We start from the raw sequence: 27067 nt of genomic DNA, 5'->3' as shown, positions 1-27067 counted from the left end.
AATGAGAGAAGGTGCTAGCATCTCCTAGGCTAACAATACAATTCTGGCTACCTGTAATTATTGAATTCCCATTAAGCAACTACATTGGGAATCCTGTTATTAACCAATTTATCACACCAAGGAACCATGTAATCACAGAATAATCTAATCTGAGTTCTTGTTAACAGAATGACTCGATTATCTGTCGAGTTGATTCCTGTTTGCACTCCCCATTATGCTGCCCTGGGAATCTGCCACCAGAGGCAGGTTCCTTGGTAGAGGGCACTTGTGAGTCTGTGAGGGCCCACTTGGAAACGCCCATAGTGGTGGCCAGCGAGTTGACCCTGAGGTCCGCCCCCCAGCCCATCTCCCCATCTGTCACATGTGAGTTGCAGTGGATTTGTGTGTGGGATGGTGCCGGTGCAGAGGTGTGCAGAGGTGTGAAGGAATAATGTGCGTTGTTCTGGACACTGCTTCCTGCTCAAAGACTTTTCTTGGGGAACCACACCAAGTCTCTAAGTTGAGTTTGACACACCGAGTCTCTGGGTTGAGTCTGAAGCAGAAACCTGACTGGAGGGGACAGCATCAGAAAGTTAACAGTCTGGCCAACTCTGGCTCACATCGAACAAAGGTCCCTTTAGTCTTAACAGCTAAATGGATCAAAAGGCAGCAACACTTGCTCTTCTGGTCAGAGTAGTGGACTTGGAGAAAAGCTGCTGCTAGATGTTCCAGGGCACTGGGACTGCCCTGCACATAGACCTCCCTCTGTATTTGAGCCAGCGGCTTGTCCAGATGGTGCCTGGGGGCCTGCCTGGTGGAGGGCGCGTGACTCTTGCTTCAGCTTTCCCTTCCTGCTGCCTGGCAGACCGGTGGTACGAGGGTTGGTTGCCCTACTTGGGGCCACATCTTTGTCCACTGCTGCCTGCTTCATGGTTATCACTTTCTCCCCACCTGAAATGCCTTTCTGGGCTCTTGGCATGGCTAGCACTCCTTGGCCCACTGTTTCTCAGGTCCACATAACCTCCTTGTTGTCTGACCACCTTCTGAAAGGTTGCCCAATCCATCCTTCCTTATTTGTTTTTGCGCTAACCACATAATTATGTGTTCCCATATTACTTGCCTTCATCTTCCTAAATGCATCTTCTCGAATGCAGGCACCATAACCAGGGGATGCCATGCCGTCATCCTCTTTCTGTTCCCAGCAACTGCAGCAGGGGCTGGGTCCTGGCAGTTGCCTAAGTAATATTGCTAGAATTAATGAATGAGAACAGAGTCTTAAAAGGCAAATTCTGGCCAGGCACGGTGGCTCACGCCTGTAATCCTGGCGCTTTGGGAGGCTGAGGGCGGCGGGTCACTTTGGATCAGGAGTTCGAGACCAGCCTGGCTGACATAGTGAAACCCCATCTCTACTAAAAATACAAAATTTAGCTGGATGTAATGGTGCATGTCTGGAATCCCAGCTACTCGGGAGGCAGAGGTTGCCTCCACACTGGGCAACAAAGTGAGACTCTGTCTTGAAGAAAAAAAAAAAAAAGGCAAATTCTACCTCACTTTTAGTCCCAGTTGCCCAGGACTGCTTTATTTTGGCCAAAAATTACGTTGCGTTCTCCCACAATGAGACACCTTCCTTGCCACAAACAAATAGAGCTCTGCCTGGAGGCAGCGTCAGGACCACTCCAGATGGAGTCTGTGGCCTGGTTCCATTCTGTCAGAACTTATCGAAGATCCTGAAACAGTTTCTGCAAGACACACTCCAGGATCTTTTTGGAGCCTGGCTCCCATGCCACGGTCCCCTCCTTCCCGTCTTCTAGGATTCTACAGTAAGATCTTGGATAGGATGGGTGCGGCCAGCGGGGTCTGCTTGTGAGTGACCAGCTGCCACTGTCACTGTGCTAAGGGGGAGCCTGAGTGTCACTTTATCCCCTTTTCACTTTTCTGTGGATAGAAGGTGGAGGTCTAGCCCGATGTTTTCTGGGCGATGTTTGTTCTGAGCACCATCATGGTCCCAGGTCTCCAGACATGCTGTGTGGACCTGCTTTCCCAGGGCGGCTCCAGCGCAGGGGCTCATTCTGTAGCCACACAGGCACATGGGAAGCCTGGGCTCCAAACCTTGTTGTGGTTTCTCAGGACTCTGGCTGTGGCTTTGCACAGCCCCCCTGAAACCCCCCAGGCCTCTCTCCAGCAGCTCAGGAGGCCAGAAGCCGAGGGTGGTGCTGCTGCCTCCTACTGGAGGGATCTGGTGTTGGTAATGTATGGGCGGGGGAGTGTCCCTGTCATGAGGAATTCTTACTCCTGGGGAGGAGCGGCAACCTGGAAAGAGTCCTGATTCTTGAGATTCAAAGCATGAGTCTGAAGCAGCTGGAGCCAGGCCAGCCTTACCTGTGCGGGGTGTTCTGTCCTACAAACACCTTGAACACAGGCTGCAGAGTTCGCTGGGTGAGAAGGGAAGAAACCTGGACGGCTGGGGATGGTGACAAGACACGAATCCCTGGGGACTGTAGGGATTTACCTTTGTAGCCCTCTGCCTGCCTGCACCTCCATTCTCCCTCCAGATAAGGGAATCATCCACCCAAACACTCGGTGCCCTGGGGCTGTGTCGCCCTCGCTGTGCTCTTGGCAACGCCTTGTGATGCATGATTAAAGCAACTGAGAGATTTAATTTCTTGGTTGGTCTTTCCCTTTTCAAAATGAAAGTTTTAAGTGTGGGAACTTTCTTACAACATGATTATTCTGTACATTTCCAAAGAAAGAAGAATCTGCCCTACATCTCAGGCTGCTCTCCAGCCTGCACCCAAGCTTTATTTTCTTCCCAGAGACTGTGCTAGGCTTTGTAGTAACACTTCTCCCCGCTGCCGCATGCGATTTTGCAGAGCGGCATCCTTCTTGCTTCTCCAGCTTATTCTCTGTTTGTCTCATGCTCCTATAAATACTCAGGCCCTGCCACAGTTTCTTTAGCAAGCTGTCACTGAATCCTCAAGATAATTTAAGAGGAACACGTTTTTAAAGTTGCCTTCTCCAGTCGCCTGTGTGTATCAGTTAAGAGTTAAAAGCAGGACAGTCTGGTGCCCTGGAGCTTGCTTGTTTTCTGGAAGGGAAGAAAACCCTTAGTCTTTGGGGTCTCCAGCCTCGACAGGGCCGTGTGGCCCGGTGGCCAGCAGGTCAGAGGCCTCTGCCTTTCATTCTCTTTGAATTAGATCTCGGAGTCTCCCCAGTACTAACTGTGGCTCTGTGCTGACTCACGCTCTGCCTCTGTGGCTAAATCACCTCACCTTGGGGACCTGAGTGTGCTTGGCTGTGAAGTGATGGCCGAGATGTGCTCCCACTTCACACAGGGGTCTCCTGGAACAAGGCCGAGGCCCAGGAGGGCAGGCGAACTGGGATATGGGCTGACTTTTATTGTGTAGCTTTGGATAGGACCAGCCATGTCCCCAAAGCACAACCATTTATGTCAACTGACGTTGGTGCCAACTTGGCCAGTTTTATGTGAGCGCCATGGGCAACACCAGCATTGTCCAGAGGAAGCTGAAAGTTGGGGTCCCAATCCCAGGTTTCGCTTTCCCCCTTGTATGAGAGGTGAATTTAGGCAAGTCCTTTCTGGGCCTTGGTTTATGGATATGACCCTGGCCCCCTCTCCAGGCTATATAAGAACCAGGACCCCAAATATTTGTTGTTCTCTTCTGAACACATCTCCGTGTGCATATCTAAAGGGCCCTGGAAAGCCAGCATGTCCAGAACCAGATCTTTCCCCCTGCCTACATCTCTGTCCTTCCAGACTCAGCCTGCAGCCCCCATTCACTGCCCCGGACGACTGCAGACCCTGGAATCTAGCTCGACTTGCTCCTCCTGCCTCTGCATCCCTGGGTCGAGTGGATTTACCCTCAAAACACCCGTTGTCCTTCCTTTCCACCCACCTTCCGCTGCTCTAGTCCAGAACTCCAGCAGTTTTCTCCTTGGCCATCGGAACAGCTTAGTCTCCCTCAGTCTGTATTCTCTCCCACTCCAGTTACCAGAGTCACCTTAGGAAGACTGGCAAACTCCTTCTCAAATCCCTGCTTACCCTTGAAAACCTAGGTGACACATCACCCCTTCTTTCTGTGGATTTTCTGGAATAACGAAGTCCACCCTCCTTCCTCCCTCATCCACACACCTCCGGGATGAGTTACCGCTCTGGCAGCATTGTCTCCAGGTTTCTACAAGAGCCTGTCTGCTGTGGGATCACAGCTGTTTTCCCCAGGTCTGGGAACTCAGAGGGATGGACCATGTTTAAATTCATCTTTTGTCCGCAGTGTATTGAACGCAGTGCCGGCTCCGAACCTGCTCTATTTGTTTGTTGAATTGCAATAAACTGATGAACTGAACCAAATCCCCTCACTTCTAATCTCAGCAAAGTGCTGCTGCCCTATTTTCTGTTTTCATTTAAAATATATACATTTGTATAATTCTATTTATTCTGTCTGTATACTTTGTTATATACTATTCCTATATTATGTACCTATATTATATATATTATGCATGGATCTCATCCTAATAGTTTAAAATATCAGTGATTTGTAGTTACTAGCTTTTCAACACTTCAAACATAGAAATGATTCACTGTAACTTCGTATCCTTCCTTTACCACTATTTTACATAGTAGGTGCCTCAATCAATGTTTATGGTATCACTGTAGGGCTTAAAATATCAGAATAAATGGCTCATCCATGATATTGACACTCAAACTATAAGATCTGTCCCCTTTTCCTGGTATGCTATGAACAAGCAATTATGATTATAGTTTTTTTAAAAGAGCATTAGCCAGATACCCTAGCCATATATTTTACTACAAAGGATCCAAAGTGATAGACGATGAGCTGAGCTTTCTGAATGCATCTTGGATGTTTTCCCTGACCATACTGGAGGCCTGGCTTGACTGAAGCTCATCCTAGGTGCCCACCCTACCTGCGGCACTCTCTGCAGTGCACCTGTGGCTCTGGGGCCTAAGCCTCATCTAGGTGCCTGGGTCTGAGGGCAGGTCAGATGCACAGGGGTTGGAGAACCTGGCATCCCATAGATAGTGTCACCGAGGAGCAGAGGCAGACCCAAGTCATTTGGAAAGCCTCTGCCCATCGTAAGTTCTCCACGAGGAAAGTCACCCCATGACTAACAGCACTGCCATGTGTCTAGGAAGCATATCTTATGCCATCCCCCTAGGAAGCCAGGAAGATGGGTCGTGATAATCCGAGGGGTCAGTCCCTTCTTAGACGTAGCCTGCAGTACACTGCTGTTCCTGACCTCAGCGAAGAGCAGCCAGTTTTCCGACTTTTGTCAGAAACTGTGTTATAACTGCCTTGAAAAGGCAGGGCTGTTGTCCTCCTGTTCTAAGCTGGTTGCTGTGAGTCCCTCATGGCCAACCCAACCCTGAGTGGGCTCCCATGACCAGGACCATCACCTTGCCTGCCCATCTCCTTTCGAAGATGGGAGTGCGTCTGTCTAGAGAGACGGGTGACGTCCCGGGCTCCCAGTGTTGGAGGGAAGGCTACAAAGCCACCCTGCCTCCCTGGGCCACCAGCCTGGAACCCTTGTTCTTAGATGTGGTCAGGAGCTCCCATTCCATCCTGATACCCGCTGAGAGCGTCACCTCCACTAAATGCAGCAGTGATAGTTCTCATCACACACGGAAACCATTGGCTGCTTGTGTGTGTCGTCTGGTGTCACCAGTGGCCGTTCTAAACGTCAGCCTGCGCATTCCTGCAGGAGGTCCCTTCTCAAACAGGTTCTTTCAAGACGCCTCTCTGAGGAAGAGCCTGCCCCGGGGATCCTGCACCGCTGAATTCCCTAGTCACTCTATTCCCCATGGAATTTCCTATGACCTAGCCTGGGACATCGTGACCAGGACTGCATCCTGTATTGAGCCCCAGAAAAATCTCCATACTCCTCTAAAACTGAATTATCTTTATCTTCCCATGAAACTGACAGCGCAGCCCCCTCATGCTATTTTGGACATTGGTAAATGCCTCCTTAACTTTGACCTTGGGGTATAACCAAAGGCTGCGACTATCAGTATAATTAGCCTTTCTCTGCTAATAAATTTTAATGAATTGTTCCACAAATAATATGTTGAGATGGCTAATCAGTTTTCAGTTTTACGGCTGTAACGAGTTTTATAGCATCTAAATAAGAGAATTAAGGTGTTATTAAACATTAGTAAAAATGACTAAACCTAAATCCATACATATGCGAGGGATATAAATAATATATTTTTAGATTTCAAATAGAAAAGAAAAAACTTGGATTATTAGCTTTGGGAATTTTCAAGAAGAATTTTGAGGTCTGTCAAAATCATTCTTTTTTCGTGACTTCATTAAACAAAAATATTTCCTTACCCAGAATAACATTGTGTAAGGTGTCATTCAGGGATTCCTTTCGTCATCTTCCCACCCTGTCACTCACGGTAAATACTAGAAATGGAGCGCTAAACATTAGGCAAAAGGGAAACTCCACCCACCTCAGTTCATGCTGCTAAAGAACTTAATATGCACAAGTGGTGGTCACTGAAGCAGGGCTGGAAAGGGCACTTCCATAAAGAGATAATCGCTGAATGACAAAGGCTGCAGAGACTCCACTCCAAGTGGGCTCCGGACAGGCTGGAATTGGCACGGATTCTGCATACAAATGCAATTACCACTCGTAACAATAGGACTTCATTAGTCAGGAGGCGCCCGGTTCTGCCGGCTGTCTTGATCGTGCACTACCCTGACCAGCTTGCTTTTTGCAATACACTCAGAATCAGTGAAGTGCCAGTGTGCGTGATTTTATCTAGAACTCTTTGCACCCTCTGTTTTGTGGTCTTATTGGTGTTGCAATAAATTACCAAGGATGATGTGAGAAAATGCAGCCCATCACTTCTGTGAATTCTTCATTTAATCTCATAATACTAGATATTTTCCTCATCTTTCCTGAAATCCTCCAGTCATTTGGGGAAGGCACTTGCCCTCTTTGGGAGCTTCCTGCTTGAGAAGCTGTCAAAAATTGTGATGGACTGGGATGTTCTCCAGCTGCTGTAAGGGGGAGTGTTCACGGGTCGTGAGGTTTCCCGTCCATCCTTGGGGATGCGCTGGCTGTTTCTCCTCCTACTTCCTGCCAGTTGTTCCTAACTCTGTAGCCTGGAGGGCTCTAGAGAGACCATCCAAATCCTCCCTAACCTGGCCTCCCTCCACGATTATCTTTTCTTTGGAGTCTGCTTTGCCAGGTCGGGCACCCTGGCTTCCTTAACCTCCTCCTCACCTGCCTTTTACGTCCTGCACCTGTGGTTCCCACCTTCAGTACAGAGGGCTTCCTCTCACCACAGCTCTGTCCTGACCCTCATCCCAGGGTTCCAGGGCAAGGGGCATGCATGGAGTTGTCTGCAGCAGCTTCACACTCCTCCCAGTCTCCCAGTGCCTGGTGCAGAGCTTGTCTCTTAGGAGGTCCCTTGAAAAACGCCTGTTCAATTAATGCCCATTAGGACCCCAAATGGAAAGGGCTAAGACATTTTTATCAAAGTGGTTATTTAAAATTCCACCTGTCCTTGGCCGGGCGTGGTGGCTCATGCCTGTAATCCCAGCACTTTGGGAAGTTGAGGCGGGTGGATCACGAGGTCAGGAGTTTGAGAACAGCCTGGCCAATATGGTGAAACCCCATCTCTACTAAAAATACAAAAATTAGCCAGGCATGGTGGTGCACGCACGTAGTCCCAGCTGCTCGGGAGGCTGAGGCAGAAGAATTGCTTCCACCCAGGAGGCGGAGGTTGCAGTGAGCTGAGATTGCACCACTGCACTCCGGCCTGGGCAACAGAGCGAGACCCTGTCTCAAAAAAAAAAAAAAAAAAAAAAAAATTCCACCTGTCCTTGACCATCATATCAAATGGTGAAAGCATGGCGTACACAGCAAGGCATTTCACAAGCTCCTCCTCTCTGTGGTGTTAGACAAGTGGCATGGAGCCTTATGGCATTCCCAACCAGTCAGGTTCCAAGCCCACTCATTGATCCCCTGCAGAATTATTAGTGTCACTCGAGGCCACTTTTTGTGGTGGCTGTGATGATCCAGAAATGAAGCAGGCACGGCGTGCTCCAGGAGGATGTGGTCACTCAGGGCTTGGAACTAATGGTAGGAATTCTACCATTTTACAAGAAAATTCTAAATTCTGGGAAAGATGCTGTTTAATGAATCTGAGTCAGAATTCCTGTTATCTTTTAAATATTGCTTGCATCTCCAAAAGCCTTTGGATTGCAGTTGGTCCATGTTATTTTCATGAAAATGTACAAATTAGAATTCAGGCCATTTTGTTGCAGTACTATTTTACAAATTAACCATTTCAGCAAAGGAGAGAATGGCTGGTTTGCAATGATATGTTTCATTGTTCCTTTCTGAAACCACATCTGAACAAAAGGTGAATCATCAGTGGTGTGACTCATCAGATTAGTCTGACAAAAGAATTACCAAAATAGGGCTGGAGAGAAGAAATTTCAACTGCTTATGAGCAAAGATTATATTAGTAATTTATCCATAAAACATTTTCTGAAATAATTACAGCATATTTTGACAAGCAATATGGAAGATAAGCCAGAAAAGTTTTACTAAAGAAAACGGAAGCCGGAATCTCTTTTAATCTTCTTTCATGCTGAGATGGTTTTAATTAGAGTAGCACAATTGGTCTAGATCACAACCGAAGGGACGCCTGTCATCTTAGAAAACAATGCAGCTGTGTCAACCATCTCAAAATTTGTCAAAAATACCACTTTTGGTACTTGGAGTTTCAGTGGTCTAGGAGGAAGCCCATCAATCCTCTGCCGAAGAAGGTTACTCAGCTCTGAGTCAGTAGATTTGCCAATAAGGGAGAGGTGTTTTCCAGCTGAGAAATGCCTTGTGACTCTCCACATTTTTACCCTTCTGTGCATTGTCTCTGGAAGCCCATAGTTCCATCCCTTGCATAATTGTAAGAAGCAGTTCCTGGGATTTCAGATCTGGAAGGGACCTCGATGATGCCTTAGTGCAACCCCAGAGGACCTGGAGACTGAACAGACACCCCACCCAAGAGAGAGGGCAGAAGCTCAGCCCTAACCTTGCAAGTACGTGGCAGGCTCTCACGGGCTGATGTGTCTCACCTTTCGCTTGTCGTACTGGTGGGTTTTTTTTCTCCCTGAAATTGCATCAAGACCTTTTGTCCTTTTGATGCTTTTTCCTAGTGAATTATTTTTCATAGAGAAATATGTACCGTCTCCCATGGCAAAGGTACACATTTATTACAGGGCTGTGCTGCTAAAGCCCCAGGCAGCCAGGTCTTGAACACAGTATCCTCTTCATCTCCCTGGGCCAGGCATTACTGGAAACACGGTGGACAGCTATGCTGCTCGGAGAGGGTAATTGGATTTCGAGTGAAAAGCAGTGTTTAAATGCAAGACAGGCAGGGTCAAATTCATTGCCCTCCAGGGCTTTTGGCCTTCCAGAAAGCAGGGTATGACAAATTACAATGTGTGAACACTGGCAGCTGTGATGGCCCCACCTGTTCTCAAGCCTCTGGGACAACCACAGTCATGTGACATTTTAAGATTTATTTTGAAATTCCTTTAAGCTACCCAATCCCAGGGTGTTCCAGGCATCCCATGGTGCACATGGAGAAGTGGGTTGTAATGGTGGTGTAGGGACTCACAGCAAAGTTCCTGAGTTCCCGGATTGAGGCCCTTGCAACTAAGAGCCAGGCTTTGACCTGACCGCAGGGACTGTGACCTGAGCTACACTTTCCCCTGCTGCTGGGGTTGTATCTCTACAGATTCGTATGCAGGAATTGAAGGAGGACTTGCCTGTAAGTTTTCATGTGAGAACAAGACATGGACTTAGATTTGTAAAGCCTCTGAAATTTGGAGACACCCTCTGGCTCACTGGGAGTCTATACTTCCGCGATGCTGTGGCCCCCCATGTGCACTGCTACTGGGTCACCTGAATAGGTGATTCTTCCTGCTCAAGGACTCACTGGGTTTTGAACAGTTTTCTACCAAAGAGACTTCTGTTCTTAAGCTTCTGACATTTGGGGGTTGACTCACCGGACTGACCGCAAGCTGCGAAGTCATCCAGCTCAGTCCCCATTGCTTACCCTCCCCTTTCTCTTTGCTCAGTGGGACCCTGAGGGAAGTTACCTGTCCCTGTGTATCAGCAGCGCTCAGCCTCCGGGGCAGAATCAGACAGACCTGAGGCTTCCCACAGCCAGTCCAAGTATCCGTTCCTCCTAGTATACCAGTGTTTGGTAGTCAGATAGGATTACATAAGCCCTCTTAGCTGACATAGTAGATTAACCACATGGCCCTGGCCTTTCACGCTGTAAGTGGTGCACCCATGATGTTGGCACCCTTAACCGACTGACTTCTCAGTCTTTGTCCTGTGACTCTCTGTTCTTACTTCTCAAGTTTCATGCTTACCAAGAGGATGCTAGATTTGTTCCTGGACCTGTTTATACAGTTAGTACCCACTATTGAAATGATGTGATTATTGAATGTCATGCAAACCAATAAGGCATGAGAAGATAGTCATTGCTGTGAGTTCAATGCTTTGGAAAGAGCGGGCTACCACAAAATATTCAATGAAAAAGGTAGGGACAGGCCAAGTATGGATTCAGAAGGATTCTGATCTCAGATTCTGCCACCTTTGCTCCACTTTAAAGACAGGAAAATCGGTGTGACTCATGGTGGATAACTTGGAACTGTAGTGGGGGTGCCCACATTCAACGAAAACATCTGGGCCTCACCTCTGAAGGCTGCCCTAACTTGAAATCATTTAAATGTGAGATTTCAATTCATGCGATTCAAATGAAAATAACATGTTTAAGTTAGGTACATGTCATTTTTTTATGATTTCCCTGTTGATTGATTTTTCAATTAATGGACCAGAAGTGAGCTCTCACTCCCATTATCATCTCTTCCTACAGACCTCAGAAAACTCTTATCCAACATAATAACCACCTTAAGAGTCATTGTTTAATTATTTCCGTTCTAACATGATAGGGAATTTAGGAAGCAGCATTTGATGAGCTCTCTATGTTCAACTTGGTAATCATAGTGCAGTCTTTATTTGAATACTGGTTCAGTTCTTGAGTTTCACACTAGTTTGTTTCATTGACAGGACTCAATGAAATAAAGGCTTTGGGAGGCAGTGGGAATCCAGCCGAAATATTACTCTGCAGACGTCCTGGGACCAAAAGCCTTCCAGGGTAACTTCTGTTTGCAGCAGAAGTTTGGCTGTTGTAGGGATGTTTTGTCATTGTGATCACTCCAAAGGGAGTGATTTTAAAAATCAGGAAAGAAAGATCTAAAATTCCACTTTTCCTCAAACACTACCTCTTCCAGGATGCTTCTCCCATTTATAAGGGGGTGACAGTTGGGTCTGCTGGCTATCGAGGGCCACATCTCTGTTCAGTTTCTGAGGATGCCACCAAAATCACCCGTCTGTAAAATTGCATCTGCAGTAAAATTCTCAGTGAGTAGTCATGCATTTGCCTTGTTCATATGAGATAATCAGAGCAATCACAGTGCCTCATCCTCTACCTAGTGAGTCTTCCTAAATCTTGGCAAATTCCTGTGGTGCTTGGTCACTCCCAGTTCTTTTAGCAAGTGGACCAGTGGCTGATGTATTGGGATTCATGTAGAGTGGTGGTTGAGCCAGTTCAAAACAGTGACCACTTGAGTAATTCCTGAAAAGACAGATTTCTGCCCTTCAGACACTTACTCAGTCACTTTTAATATCACTTTTTATAGGAGTGAGTTCTGGATTTAGAGCTAAATTCATTTATATTATTTCAGTTACGTTAGACAGTGTTCATATATATATATATATATATATATATTTTTTTTTTTTTTTTTCCGATCACCCACAGAATATTACGTAGGTTTAGGCTGAACAGCTCATTCTCTGAACCTACCCTGGATGTCTTGACTCACTGTTGCTTGGTTGCGTTAAAGACAGTATGAACTTTAGCTCCCAAAGTGACAGAAGCTGAACTTGGAGTATACGCTGGGTCATCTGCACTCTACACTTCCTAACGTACTGATATTGGTGAAGGATAGTTTTGGGTCAGCATTATAACCCTTCATTGTTGATTCAAAATTCTCTTTTGCAATATGAGTGGAGTGAAAAGTTCCCCATTAAGCAAACTTCTCTGATCTGTTGCTATCATTGAGTTTCTAATTTGGAGGAATTGTTGAAGAAAAGACCTGCATGGATGCCTCATTTTAACCTCCTCATTGGCAATTGCCAAGAACAGTCAGCAGCTTGGTGTGCCATGCCAGGCTGCTGCAGGGGCCCCTCCTCCCTTCCTTCTGCCAGGAGGCCTTACCAGTTTGTGTGTGCCTCTTACAACACTCTAAGGTGGGCGTGGTTTCTGTAAGGTAGGCTTTTTCAGCCTCAGTACTACTGACGTTTGGGACTGGATAGCTCTTGGTTGGGGGGCTGCCCTGTGCAGGCAGCATAGGATGTCAGCAGCATTCCTGGCCTCTACCTGCTAGATAACCAGCAGCAGCTCCTCAGCTGTGGGCAACTGAAAACGTCTTCTTCCAGACTTTGCAAATGGCCCACTGATTGAGCACCTCTGCGGTTAAGGAATGTGCTAATGTGGACTTCGGTGCCCATCTCTATCTGTGGTGTCTTCTGCCTCCTCCGAGACAAGGTCTCCAGGTGACCCAACTTCGCTTTTGCTTTTAAGGAACCTGGGCCGGAGGCTGGTATGCTCTGTCTGGATCGGAGGCGTAGATGGCCAGATCTAGGCTTTCCCTTGGGGGAGAACCCTGATGGGTTCAAGATTGTGTAACCTCAAGCCTCTGCTCTCCCCATGTCTGTGTTCTTAATGTAGAGGACAGTAACTTTGAGTAACTTTTTAGAGGGTGTTTGGTTTGATAATTGTTTTTTGATAATTTGGTGGATCACTAAAATTATTCTCCAGTCTAAACTTTTTAAAAAAGAACTTATAACATTTCTCACTACTTTTATATTTTGTTTGTGAAAAATTACATTTGCAAAAAGAAAAGAAAAAAGGATAGCAATCCTTCTGAAGGTTTTGACTATATCTTAAAATCCTAAATTACTGATGAAAGCCAAACACAGCTTCTTCCTGTTGGGAGTTGCTGCTGTATTCTTGTTGATGTCAGTTATACAAACAACAAATTAAAAACCACAAGAACAGCTGTAGGGGCTCTGGAGAGGGGATTCTGCCCGGAGACAGGCAAGCGGCACAATCCTTGAGAGTTCCCAGGAAATAAAATTCCACATTTGGTGTGAGCAGCCCAGGTCTTCCCATGGTATTCCTAGCACATATGGTGTGGTTTCAAGCCTTTGATCTATACCCTCTGAAGGCACTGTATTTTACAACCTTTCCAGAACACACAGCCCAGGGCTCATGGCTATCGGTTCCAAGGGAGCAAGCCATCAAACTTATACCAATTCTTGAAACCACTAAGATACATTTGCAAGACAAATGGGTTCAAGCTCTCCCACATCCCATGGTTCTATACTTGGGGTGGAGTATTTGGAGGTAGCTTAGAATTACAATCAAGTAAGGTCCTTCCCTTTTTGTCTGATAGAATCATCCCAGCATGGCCCCAGATTGTTCTTGCATTTGTGGGTAAACATCATTTGTCACTCATAATAAGAAAGTGGGAAGAGGAGAACGTTAACATACCTATAGATAATACATGCACTGTTCCTGCATGTGTCACAATTAGCTGTGTCTTGCCCCGTCCGATATGAAAGCCTACAAGATAAGAACAGGAGAGCATTACAAGCGGTGGCTGGGGGTCACTGGCTTTATAGAGCAGATGCCTCAAATCAGATGCCTTCCCAATGCCAAGCTCATCATGGTCATGGAAATTGATTAATGCGTGTTTCCCAGTTTGCTCCTGTCTCTGCTTTCCTTGTACAGAACCAATGCAACACTACAGCTAAGATGGTATTTAAATTAAATTTAGAAGTGAACATACGCTCCTGGATGAAGTAAATAATATAATTTTGTTATAAGCACAGGGAATTTCAGATGTTTCAATGCAGATTTATGGTGTTTTGAAGAAACTTTGAGGAAAAACCAACCACAGATACATATGCTGACTCCATGGCTTATGTTTGCTCTACCCCCGCCTGTCCTGCTAGAACCGGGACTGGCTAAGTGCGGCCTGCAGGCCAAATCCTGCTGGGGCCTGGTTTTGTCCAGCAAACTAAGAATGGATTTTACATTTTTAAGTGCTTGAAAAAGAAATTGAAAGCATATAATATTTGTGACACATGGAAATGATCTGAAATTCACATTTCAGTGTCCATCAATAAAGTTTTTACTTTTATCAATAAAATGGTGAAAATTTTTATGAAAATACCTATTTCTAGTATCCTCAATTTTGCCTCTTGGTCTGCAAATCCCTGAACATTTGCTTTCTGGCTCTTTAGAGAAAAAAAAAATGCCAAGCCTTATGTTAGAATGTCTTACTGTCATTGCCATAACTTCTGAATTACTTTCTCTGACTTTATTCTCTGGTGAGTTCTGTCAGACCCCCGAGGCCAGGCAGATTATGGCCTTTGTGGAGGAGGTTGCTGATTCTCCCCCCTAGTTAAAAAATTAATAATAATAACCTTGGGGTCTTTCTGTAGTAGATTGTTGAAGGTTGTATACACATAAAGGGGTTGATGATGAGAATTTTCTGGACCAGGCTGGAGTTGCCTTGGCTATTTCTTGGTCCAGCCACCCAGGAACAGTTGGGGGCTGTTTTGTGCTCTCACGGTTTCTCCTATTTCATCCAGCCTTTCCTCTCTGACATTTTAAACATGCAGATTTGTATTTTCTGAATATTATTTTATGTCCAGGCACAGACATGATAACCGGAATGTTAAATTTGTGGCAGGAGAAAAGCTTCCATCTGAATTGGCTTATAAACACTTTGGGGGCAAATTTCCATGTACAGAGCTACTCACCAGAGTAACAGTGTGCACAGAAAGTCTTCTGTCAACATTGCTAGTCAGTATTTTTTATCCCCTTTGCTATGTAAACTTCTCTGCATCATGGGTTCTAAATTGAAAATAACTTGTTTTCCTCATTATATTTTCTGTTACATCAACATTTGACAAAAGGATTGTCTGCTACATGCCGTGATTGTCTCAGTGGGCTTGCAAAACTCAGAGCTGACCTCTCAGTTCCGTGCAGGTCGTTGATCAAGTGACCATATTCTGCTCCAAAGTGTTGCCAAGCACTTCCTGTGATTCGTCATATTTCAACCGGAATTGGAGTGACAGTATGGCTGTCTCTGTTGTCTTTTCATCATCACCTCCCACTTTGGGCGCCTTTGGAACCCCACATCAGGCCATTCCATTCTCCCGTTGGCTTTGTCAAGGGAGACGGGGATGAACAGCCTGTGTCTTATCCCTTCCCCTTGTTCCTCATCAGACACGGTGAGTTTTCAGTCCTTACCCCTTTCCTCCTCATGGCAAGCCCCAAGAATGCATTCTTTCTGCACCTTCCCACCTGGCTCCAGATTCGTCCACCCCATGCCAAGACTCTTCCACATCATGACATCACTCTTCTCCCTTCTCTCTTGCCCTATATAGACTTATAGCCTTTTTCCATCAGCTAATTCTACTGGAGCTTGGCTCTAAGCTCAGTGCTGACCAAGGTCATTTTGCACAGTGAAATAAGTGTCACTTGAGCTCAGGTGCTAGCACGGTCCATGCTGAATGTATTGTTAAACCGTTGGCTTGGGTTGCATATGAGGTACTGCTCTATTATTGTGTTGTGCTGGTAGGTATAAACCTACAGTCAGGAGAAAGAGTACCTAATACTTGTCTATAGGTGCTAGTCATATCCAAATTTTAGGTTCTTACAGTGGGCCAAACCGGGGGTATTTAACAGTTTTCTGAAGGCACTCTTTTTGTGCTTACAGGAAAGTGTGAATTCTAAGCTTATGGCACCTTCCTGACCTAAACCTCAGGGCAAATCTCTATCAAGCCTCATCAACATCAACACTCCTTTCTCGCCCAGTGTCCAAGTTTCCCAGTGCCTCACTTGCATTAGAGCCCTGAGCCTTCTAATTATGCTAGCCTCACTTACAGAGGAGAATACAGTCACACTTCAGGTCCAGGATCTCATTATTCTTAGACCTCAGGCTTCTCATGTTCCCTGTCACCTTGCTTGTACTCTGTGGCCGGTGTTCTGCACCACATGTAATTGGCAGCTTGGGATAGGCAATGGACCTGACAATGAGAGGACAAAGGCTTCAGGCACCTGAAATGTACAAGAGGAATCTTCCAGGACCTTGGAGTTCTTCAGTAAGAAGTTGCTTTTCTTTTTTCTTTTTCTTTTTCTTTTTTTTTTTTGGAGACCAAGTTTTGCTCTTGTTGTCCAGGCTGGAGTGCCATGGCACGATCTGGGTTCAAGCGATTCTCCTGCCTCAGCCTCCCGACTAGCTGGGATTACAGGCATGTGCCACCATATCCGGCTAATTTTGTATTTTTAGTACAGACAGGGTTTCTTCATTTTGGTCAGGCTGGTCTCGAACTCCCAACCTCAAGTGATTTTCCTGCCTCGGCCACCCAAAGTGCTGAGATTACAGGTGTGAGCCACCGAGCCTGGCCAAGAAATTGCTTTTCTGAAGCCCATCCTGAAAAGACTTTACTGCAATCACTTTGTAGAAAGCACATATGTCCCCGTTACCGTCAGTAAGCAAATAGTTATTAAGTACCTACTAAGTGTCAAACATTTTTCTGGTTCTACAGGAGACATTTGCAAATAAGATAGAGTCCTTTTCCTCACAAAGCTCACCATGGCGTGGGAGTGGCAGAAGGGCAACATAAATGCATGAATGAGCGAACGGCTAGATAATTTTGATACTGCTGAGTGTTAAGGAAGTGTTGTGAAGCAGTCTGGCCTAGAATGAACTCTAAGGAGGTGACATTTTTAGTGAGACCTGGATGGTAATAAAAAAGCAGTCAGTCATCTGTTGATCCAGGGTTGGGTGTTGAAAACACAAAGACCATCCCGTGTTAACATCCTGCAGTGGAAATGATGCTCCTTTTCTTTGCAAGTCAGAGAAAAAGGCCAGATGTGGCAGGTGAGAGTGGTGAGAGATGAGGACATGTGTATGAAATGAGAGGCCCTCTGGGCATTATTTTAAATTGAATGGGAAGCCACTATAGAGGTTTTCTTATAGGTGGTTGAATGACATGGAAACACTTCTTGACTTTTATTCTCTATCTTCTCCTTCTGTAACATCATTTTCACTCAATATCCTTTCTCTTGCTTCCTTTATTTACAACGCAGCCCAATTCACCAATTCCTGAGAAAATGGCGTGGTTTGGCTGATGTTTGTTGGTAAGAAGCAAAGGAGGCATTATGTTTTCTTTGTTTGGAGATGTATCTGTGGTCATCCTTTTTTCAGCTAGTTGGAAACATAATGGGTGGTCTGTCCGTTTCTAAATACATGTATGTTTCTGCCATGTGCGAGAATTATTTTTAGGACTTCATTACCATGAAGGTGAGGTATTGTTTAAGTTTTGTTTAGGATCTTCCTTTTGTTTAAAGGAATCAATTGTTTGGAGTCCATGAATGTCAGCAGGAGATTAATTTGTGAATAAAATTTAAAGTGTTGACCTTGTCATGTGGTTAATTCGCAGGCAGCTGCCAGCAGCTGATGTCAATCAGGGTATGCCTGCTAAAATTTTATTAAGCACGAGTGTTCTCAATAGAGGGCTTAAAACTATGTAATCCATTGTGCTTATTGCTTTGATAATCCATCTAATTGTCCTTGAAGCTTCCAAGCCGTAGGGTTTGGCTTCACTGATAATTTTATGGTCACATTAATAATTGGGCTGCAGCATCTGAATATGTTCTCCAAATAGAGATGAAACAGATAAGTTATTTCTACAGGACAGGGAACACAGAGTGCTGTTATGGAATTTCCCTATTTTTTCCTTCTTCACTTGGAAACACGTCAGAAAATAGTACTTTGAATGATTCTCTTTCTATATTGCCATTGCCATAAGGCAGAACAATCTAAAAACTTTAAACTGCTAGAGCAGATACTTCTCCAGTGACTGTAGGGCTGGAAATCTTTTGTGAATTAGAAGTTTAGAGAGGAGAAAGCTTAGGTTATTGATGTAAAAGCTGCAGTAGAAGAACATTTGGGTCACAAATTATAAATTTTCTGTCTTGCAGATTAATTGCTACCTTTGTAAAGCACTCTTCCCTTTTGCTCTGAGGAGCCTGTATTATACACAGGCTTGTAACTCCATGTGTGATACAATACCTGGTACCTTCTGGGCATTCAGTTAATGTTAATGTAGCCAAGTCATAGAGTCCATATTTGTATTTTCGTATTGAAGTCCAGAATAACACATCTATCTATTTAAAGAATTCCAACTGAGTGTGGAGAAAAACCCTGACAAATATAAATTGTGAAAAGTGCTAGTCTTCATTTTTCTCCCCACATGAACTCCTTTGGGTGCTAATGATAAGCATGTCCATTGTAAATACGGATTTTGTGGCATTCACTATTTATTGTCCCATGGCAGTTAGTTGTAAGTATTCTCTTAACAATGCATATAGCTTGGAAAACATCGCATTCAGCACCAGGGACAGTGTCACAAGTCCAAGGCACTCTCTTTTTTTGGTGCTTTTGTTTTCTGTTCTGTTGACCCTCTAGCCTCCCATCCTTCTAGAACTGAGTTTTATCCCAGGGACCAATCTGGGGACCCTGGACCTCCCCTTGCTTGATGCCTTTTGAACACTCCTTGGTCAAGGTGGGCTTGCCTGTTAGAGGAGCCTGGACACGAACTGTTAATAGGGAAGCTGAGAACATAGAATCTGCGACAGTGCATGAAAGAGAACATGATGCTCTGTTCAAAACAGAAGGGATCTGGACAAGCCAATTTTACAGGGTAGTTTTGGTGGAGTCCAGTTTTTGAGTCATTTACACTTCTATTTCATAGTGAACCACCTGTCTTCACAGGACTTCGCTCTACTTTAAAGAAAGTAAAATAAACTTGACTTACAGAACACAGTGTGGAGCTCTAGTCAGTGCACCCTCCTTTAAAGGAAACCTCAGGGCCACCTCTCTGTGATAACCTGGACCTCTCAGGTTTAGCTCAGCATGCAGTTCCCCAGTTTCTCCAGCAACCTTATACCTTTATAATAATCGGCTCTAATTCTTCAGTTGTTATTATCAGCAATTCCTGAATGTACAAATACATATATATACTTGTATACTTACAAATATATAACATACCTGAATTTATTTTGTTTGTAAATACACACACATACATACCTTTGTAAATGTATTTTAAAAAGTGGTGACAATTTGGGGCATGCAAGTCCTCAGTTATTCCGTTTTGGACAGTAGCAAAAGAGGGAATATACGCACCTTTGTATATTTATTTTAAAAACTGGTGACAATTTGGGGTATGCGTGTTTTCAGTTATTCCTTTTACGGACCATTAGCAAAAAAGGGCATCACAGATAGACATTTGAAAAGAAACTAAGAAGGGCAGGCCCATGGCAGAGCTGGTGCTGCAGTTTTTGTGACCCCACTGCAGGAACGATAAAGGAGAAGCAGTGTCTGCGGGCGTCAGCCTGAGAGCCGCACCACGGCCACGTCCTGGGCGGCAAGGAGCAGGGCACGGGAGGGCTGGACGGCATCTGCTCTTTCATGCTGGCACCACAGGGAGATCCAAGTCAGCAGGGCCCTGGGTGTTAGGAAAGGGTGTTGAGAAATGTCAGAGAAAGGTCACTGCAAGCTTTCTTCCCAGCCACATCCAAGCTGCGCCGTGTCTCCGAGACCTTGAAGATGGGGCCTGAGAGGCAGGACTAACAACTCTGAGGCAATCGTAACAAAACATGAATTGTTTGGTTAAAAGGTCAAGAAAGAAAAAAAAAAAAAGAAAAGTCTCACTGTGCTATCATTAGAAGCAAACACCGAGAAAGGGACAAGCATCTCGTAGAGGAATGGTTAGCAAGTGGAAACTAATTTTACAGTACCTAAGAGTAATGACAGTACTAGTATTAGGTTATTGGATTGATTTAAATGTGCTGCTTTTACTGCCGTAGTCCCACAACACTATTTCCTTCATACGATTTAAATTCTCAATGGAAAGTTCTCTTCTCACATTCCTGGGTGACTGGATGGGGCATTTGTGTGTACCTGGTCTGGTTGCAGAGTTCAAGCAGCATGCTGTGAGCCCCTCCTTGGAAGATGTATTCAGTATACAGTACACAGGAGGGCAAGCGGCCCCATTGCTGATTTGCTGCTCTTTTAAATGGCTTGTTAATTTTCAGCAAGTTCAGAGCTTCCAGTATGTGAGGGTATTATCTCCTAGTATTGTCCACGTTGGATAATGCTGAAATCAAGGCATGACCGTCTAAGTGTGGTCTTCAAAACGTTCATCATATAGCGTATTGAAGTTGTCACACTGAATTAGTTCAGAGGCTGTATTCTAGGTTTGCCTGTATGGACCTAAGCTGTTGATGGTGGTTGTGACAGAAATAAAAAAGGCATGGTCTCTGCTCTCAAAGAAAATTCTTTCGCCGTTAATTTATTCTCTCCCGTTTGATCTCTCTTGTTCTTTCCGTTTTCTTACTGGATGCAACAACCGTTTTTTTCTTCTGCATTCTTACCCAGGTTTGTGCACTAGCTGTCTCTTCTTGATAACGAAGCCATCATTTATGTCAGCATCTTGAAGGGCTTTGTCACTTAATAGTCTCAAAGTGACATTAATTAGAGGCATAAAATGATACCACTACTATTGCTGGGAGAAATTATGTTTCAAAAAGTAGTAAAGGCACTGGTTTCAGTGAATCCCTCCTATGTTTGAGAGCCACTCTGAGCAGTAGATTTGGCTTGTTCTGAATCTAAGGTCTCACCAGGAGTTTGCCAGATTATGCCCTGGACGTGTACTTATTTCAGATGTCAGCTCTTTAGAGCTAAAGTGGATTTAGACTTCAGCATATACTCATGGAAATGCAACTACATTGTCATAAGCATTTGAGCTGTTAAATGCTAGAATTTGAGGGAACAGCTAATTTATGGTTGCTAAAAGAATATGAAGTCGATTTTCTTAACCAACTCCCGAGATCACCCCTTCATCAGTCAAAGGCGGTACTGGCTTTTGGTGATGGCTTGTCTGTTCCCTTTTTCCCAGTAGCTGATAGGAGCCATCTGTCAGCCAGCACCCAGCTTGCTAAAGTTAAGCTGGGCAGTTCTGAGATCCTTGCTGGCCTTGGATCTCCAAGCAGACAAAGGAAGTTGTTAGTGGTAAAAACTGAAGTTGCAATTTGAAGAGCACAAATTCACAGTGACCCTCCGTACTGGTAAGGCTGTTAGGAGTACTGCCCCTCTTCTCCCCTGCCTTTGGGATGTCGAACAGGGGTGAGTGTTGATGCCTCTCCAGCTGCCTGGCTGCCACCTTCTGAGAGCTCTGCCAGAGCAGCTCCATCAGCTGCTCTTCACGGACCCTTTGGCTGGCTCTCCCCCACTGTCCTCGCCTCTGCTCGATGTCCTCTGCCAGAACACGTGTCTTGCCATGTTGTCATGGCAGACTAATCCTTCTTTGTTCACCCAGCAAATGAATATCTGCCATGCCAGTCACAGTGGAGATGGTTTGTGGATACATGGAATGATGAATGAAGGAGCAAATGAAAAATATAATTGAAAAGGTGTCTTTGCCTCAGATCTGTGGGGGTTGGATTGACCCCTGTTCCAGAGAAACTTAGCAGCTTTTTCCTGACAGTTAAGTAAAACTCTGGAAAACTGTCTCCCATGTTTTCTGCTCGGACTTTGATGACGGAACAGCAGTGTCTGTGGTAGAGTTACTTTAATATAACCACCACTCATGGGTTTCGAGAACGTTAATGCGATTTGATATTGTATGATTGGTTTCTCTTTTCTCCAGCTCTTTCGCCTGTAGATGTATGTCAGGTGGTAAAGCGGATCCCGTTAACTCAGTATTCTCCATTTGTCTAGAATGTCTTTCTGGGGAAGGGCAAATACTTCTTTTTCAGACACCCGTGTAATCTCCCTGAATATGAACATGCATGTTCTTTAGTGTTTCTTGCATACAGTTGTGTCCCAGTTGATTAAGGGAGATCTATTTTGTAATCCTATGTTTAGCTTGGAAGTAATGTATCTCTAAGAACATGATAGTTAGATCTTACAGCATTCTAATGCTGAATCTCCATATAGATTAAAGGATTTTGAGGGCTACCCTGGCAACCTCAACACAAATTACTTAGAAATGATGTTTGGAGCACAGCTCATTCAGAAGTTGAGGTGGGTCTGTCGTCATCCCATTTCTCTTTACTTTTTTTCCATGGTAGGGCAAAGTTCTCAGAATCACACACGTCCCATTCCCCTAAAGCCAGCAATCGAGATGTTAAACCCTGGAAGGATCGCCTGTACATGTAAACTCCATGTGATCTCCTTTAACATATCAGGATAATTTTTAACAAGCCTAGTTATTTCTACTTAGTGTTCTAGTCATAGACCTTAACAGACTTTCCTACAAATGAGCCAACATAACGAACCGGCCTCCCCAGGCCTGTTCATCATGTGTTTGCTGTGCATCCGCTCTGTGCATGGCCTGTGGGGGAACAGTTGCTTGGAAGAATAAAACACAGGTCTTGCCCCCAGACACTTCAAATCCAGAAGACCTTTGTTTCCAAAATGAAGGAATCATTGATGGGTTAAGGAAGCAAAATCACATAACTCTGAACAGAAGCACTCCTTCCATGGGGCTGTTCTAACCCTCATGTAAGCCTGCATCCTTGGTCCTGGCCCGGCTTCTCTCTTCCCTCCCGGGCAGCGCAACACACCCTCTGGCACACTCCGAGCACCTTGTTTGTGGCTCTCTTGCAGACCATGCCACCGTGGAATCTGATGATCGGATGCACTTTCTCTGTCCTGTGGGACTGGGCGTTTTGCTGGCTGGGAACATGTCTTTGTTCCTCTTCACAATCCTAGCTGATAGCTTGGTGACTTCTGCAGATCAGGGCCTGAGGTGCATCAGTAATGCCCGGTCCTTTCATGCCCAGTGAAAGTCAGTTTCCTTCCCACCTCTCCCTCCCTCCCTGCTTGAGACTTCTCCACCACACTTCTCGCCATGGAGCATACCATGAGCTGTAGCTATTTCGCTTTCCCTGTCTCCCTCCACGAGAAGGTCAGCACGATGTGGGCAGAGGTTTTTGTCTGTTCCCTGGCGGGCGAACTTTCAGTGCCCACCTCAGGGCCAGGAGTAGAGTAGATGACCGAGAAATATTTTTTGAATAATGCTTGAGTGAATGAATGAGTGAATGAATGAGGAATCTGTGTGAGTGCCCTTTTGGGTGAACTGATAACATACCCTTTTGCTTCTGAAAAGGAAAATAGGACTCGCACAGTTTTGTGATGCATCTGTCCAAATAGTACTCATAGTAGCCCATTTTAAATTTCCTCAAACAAGTAGGAAAAAGGTCAGTCGTCTTCTGCTTCCAACACCCAGTTTTGAAAGTCAATAGCTTGGTCTTGCACCTAAACCAGGCCCACTTCATGTCGGAATAAAGGCTTTTTTTTTTTTTTTGCCCTGAAGCAGTCCTGGTGGATGTGTTCCAGGAAGAAACACCCTTAATGAACTCAGTGGTTTTCTTTTGACGGTGTGGACAAATTAACTTTTATTGGCCTTGCAGCTCCCCAGATGTGGTGACACTATAATTCTGGGGAGGCTCTGGCTGTTAGGGAAGCTTTTAATGCTTGTTTTCATTATCAAGAATTAAAGGGTAACAATACTGGTGTATCGTGGCAAAGCATCACAGTTAGCAGGGAGATTCCAACCTGTGTGGCGTCGTGTCCCAGAGGACACAGGGGTCAGCCGGGCTCCCTCTCCCCTCTCTCTCCCTCGGCCCTTTGTCTCCCCTGTCATTCGCCTCCTTGTTTTTTGTTTGTTTGTTTTGGAGACAGAGTCATACTCTGTCGCCCAGGCTGGAGTGCAGCCTGAGATCTGGGTTCACTGCAAACTCCACCTTCCAGGTTCAAGTGATTCTCTTCCCTCAGCCTCCTGAGCAGCTGAGATTACAGGCGCCCGCCACCACGCCCCACTAATTTTTGTATTTTTAAGTAGACACGGGGTTTCACCATGTTGGCCAGACTGGTCTCGAACTCCTGACCTCAGGTGATCCGCCCGCCTTGGCCTCCCTGAGTGTTGGGATTACAGGCGTGAGCCACTGCGCCCGGTCCTGCCTCCTTGTTTTTGTAGCTCCTCTCTGTGGCCCTGTCCCAGCAACTTGTATTCTTCCTTTTTCACAGAGCCATCATGCATGATGAAGAAAATGGTGTGCATTCGTATTTTATAGACATTATTATTGTCAGGGATACATGCAGATTTGGACTGGGACAGATACAGAGATGAACACTGTTATTAAGACAGGACTTTTTAAAAAGCTTTAGTGACTTTTAATCATATTTTCATAACATAAAATCATAACATAAACATCAGGAAAGCTAGTAATTATTATTTTGTGTGTGGACTGCCTGGCTATATTATAAACAGGGCAAAGCTTAAGTTTTCCTTCCTTCCTTCATGCAGTCAGGGAGATGCTAAGTTGCAAAATGATGACAGTGATACACACAAGTTACTTGGCCCAGAAGGCACCAAGAGCAGCTATTAATAAGGAAAACAACTTTTTCCAGCTGAGGCCGAGTTGATTAACTTATTTTCCTGGAGGAGAGATAAAGCTTACGCTATAATTTATTGAAAATTAATGAAAATTAATTTTGGCGGCACTGGCTACCAAACTAGAATGAAAATAAGAATGTGAGCATATTGTATTAAACTAGATTTTCCTTCTGGACTCCCATATTTCTTCAGCTCTTGTACTGTCACAGAGGTTCGAATTTGAAAGCATTAATGTTGTCTATTTGCCAGTGGTTCTGATGGTAAATATCCACAGAGTCTTTTATCTTTAATTTCTTTTGATATGTGTTTTTAGATCAAGCTTAGTTAACAATTTTTAATGAGAACTTATACGTCTTGGAGCTTTAGTGCTTTGTTTCAAAAGCCTGACCTTGCATTTGCTTTTTAAACAAATGTGGCAGAGAGCTCTTGTTGCCAAAGACTAAAGTCTTTAAAGTTTGGTGTGATCATTTATAAAATTCTTGATGTCCAATTATGAGACTTTTCTAGGGGGATAGCCCTAGTGCTGTAACCAATGAGATACTGAGAGAGAAAACTTTACTACCTTATTGGTTAAAGGATGCTCATTTTTAGATCATTTTTTTCCTCCAGGATCTCAATTTTCATGAATGTTCTTTCCAGCCTATCTTTAAGGTTTATTTTTATATTGCAGTGCAAACAATGCAGTATCAAATGTTTGTTGTTCACGTGGATGTGGACATCAATATGAAGAAGGAGGAGCCAGACAGGCATGTCACGGTCCTCTGAAGGGCCACTCATATTACAAATGGCCTAATGGGCTGGGTGCGGTGGCTCACGCCTGTAATCCCAGCACTTTGGGAGGCCGAGGTGGGCGGATCACGAGGTCAGGAGATAGAGACCATCTTGGCTAACACGGTGAAACCCCGTCTCTACAAAAAATACAAAAAATTAGCCGGGCGAGGTGGCGGGCGCCTGTAGTCCCAGCTACTCGGGAGGCTGAGGCAGGAGAATGGCATGAACCCGGGAGGCGGAGCTTGCAGTGAGCTGAGATCGCACCACTGCACTCCAGCCTGGGCGACAGAGTGAGACTCCATCAAAAAAACCAAAACAAACAAACAAAAAACAAATGGCCTAATGAACTGGGTTCCCAGGCAGGTTCCTCAAGGAGAGATGTTGCATCCTGGCACCCACATCCCTGCCCTTAAAAGATCAATGGCCTTGATTTGTCTGAAATTACCTCACAGAGAGGATTTCTGTTAATGATTCCAACAGATCCTTCCCAATACACTTTATGGGACCTCTTCAATGGGGTGGGGAGGGGGGGTGGTCTCTGCTGTCTCCAGCACCGGAAAGATGCTTTCACCAGAAGATGAATTGGCATGAACCCTACCAGGCCTGGGGGATAGGAGCTTCTGTAGCCTTTTCAAGTAAAAGGGAAAACCCACACTTGGATAAGCAAAAAAGTTTAAAAAAATTTTTTAAATGCCTGCATTTTCATTAGTTCATGTTAGGTTCCCCATTTTCAGGGGAGAGAAAAGATGAGTGGTGTGGTCTGGTCTGACAGCCCAGATGTGAATTCTGGCATTAACATGTCTCATCAGCTTTTTGACTTTGGAGAAGGTACTGAGCATATCCAAGCTGCAGCTTCCTCATGGAGGGCATTCCCACCTTGGTTGTTATTTTAAGGATTAAAGAAGGTAATACCGAATGGCTGGCACATTGTAGGTGCTCAGAGCAGGTGGCCTCTGTAGGTACTCTGTGTGGGGATTCTCGTTTCACTGGTGGCCTCTGTAGGTACTCTGTGTGGGGATTCTCATTTCACTGGAACTCTCCCTCAGCTCTGGTGGGAAACAGAACTCAACCCATTTTTGCATAGCTTAGCAGGAATTGCATGGAGTTTTTTAAATTATTTGAAAATTGGAATTTGCATTTCATTTTTTTAAAAATCCAAATTCTGGGACACAAATCCATAAATTTCATAAATGTTCATGCCATGCCTTGAATTGCTCATTTTATCTGCAAATGGGCTGTCTGGATTGCCTAGTGGCTCAGTGGCGAGGCTTTTATTCACCTACCAACTTAAAAGGCTGAGGAGGTATTTGAAATCTATTTTGGCATTCTGCACAGGAAGATTATTTAAATTACATTTTCAAGTATGTGTGATACCTACATGAAGCCCAAAGCAAGAATTCGAAATGTGTTTTATATTCTCACAAATATATTTTGCTTTATTTTTCGTATTAGAGATGGAAAGCCTTATTATTTTTTTAAGAACTTAAAAGTATTGTTTACAAAGTTATACAAATATAAGCTATAAAAAAGGCTTACTGTGACCCTGTGAACTAAATGAAGAAAATGATAGAAAGAATATGAAATGTGCTTCCCATTTCAAAATCTCAAAGAAATGATAACTTATATTTGGGGTTTCCAACTCGAATAT

General features: G+C 44.7%; 2 protein-coding genes across 7 annotated transcripts in view; one reads left to right on the top strand and one right to left on the bottom strand.

Moving 5' to 3' along the window:
* Positions 1-27067, top strand: part of DOCK1 (dedicator of cytokinesis 1) — a 542700-nt gene that overhangs the window by 232962 nt on the left and 282671 nt on the right. The window lies entirely within an intron of this gene.
* INSYN2A (inhibitory synaptic factor 2A) overlaps positions 1-27067 on the bottom strand; it is a 60805-nt gene that overhangs the window by 4688 nt on the left and 29050 nt on the right. For 2 of the 3 annotated variants that reach the window (XM_009215619.4, XM_003904407.5), the window contains one exon: positions 13658-13729. The exons of the other annotated variant lie outside the window; for it this stretch is intronic. In XM_009215619.4, the coding sequence (XP_009213883.1) occupies positions 13658-13729 (72 nt within the window). The remainder of the gene's footprint in view (positions 1-13657; positions 13730-27067) is intronic. 3 annotated transcript variants of the gene reach the window in all.

The sequence above is a fragment of the Papio anubis genome, chromosome 11 (assembly GCF_008728515.1).
Source record: "Papio anubis isolate 15944 chromosome 11, Panubis1.0, whole genome shotgun sequence".
Taxonomy (NCBI): domain Eukaryota; kingdom Metazoa; phylum Chordata; class Mammalia; order Primates; family Cercopithecidae; genus Papio; species Papio anubis.
This window is presented reverse-complemented; position numbering and strand designations above follow the sequence as displayed.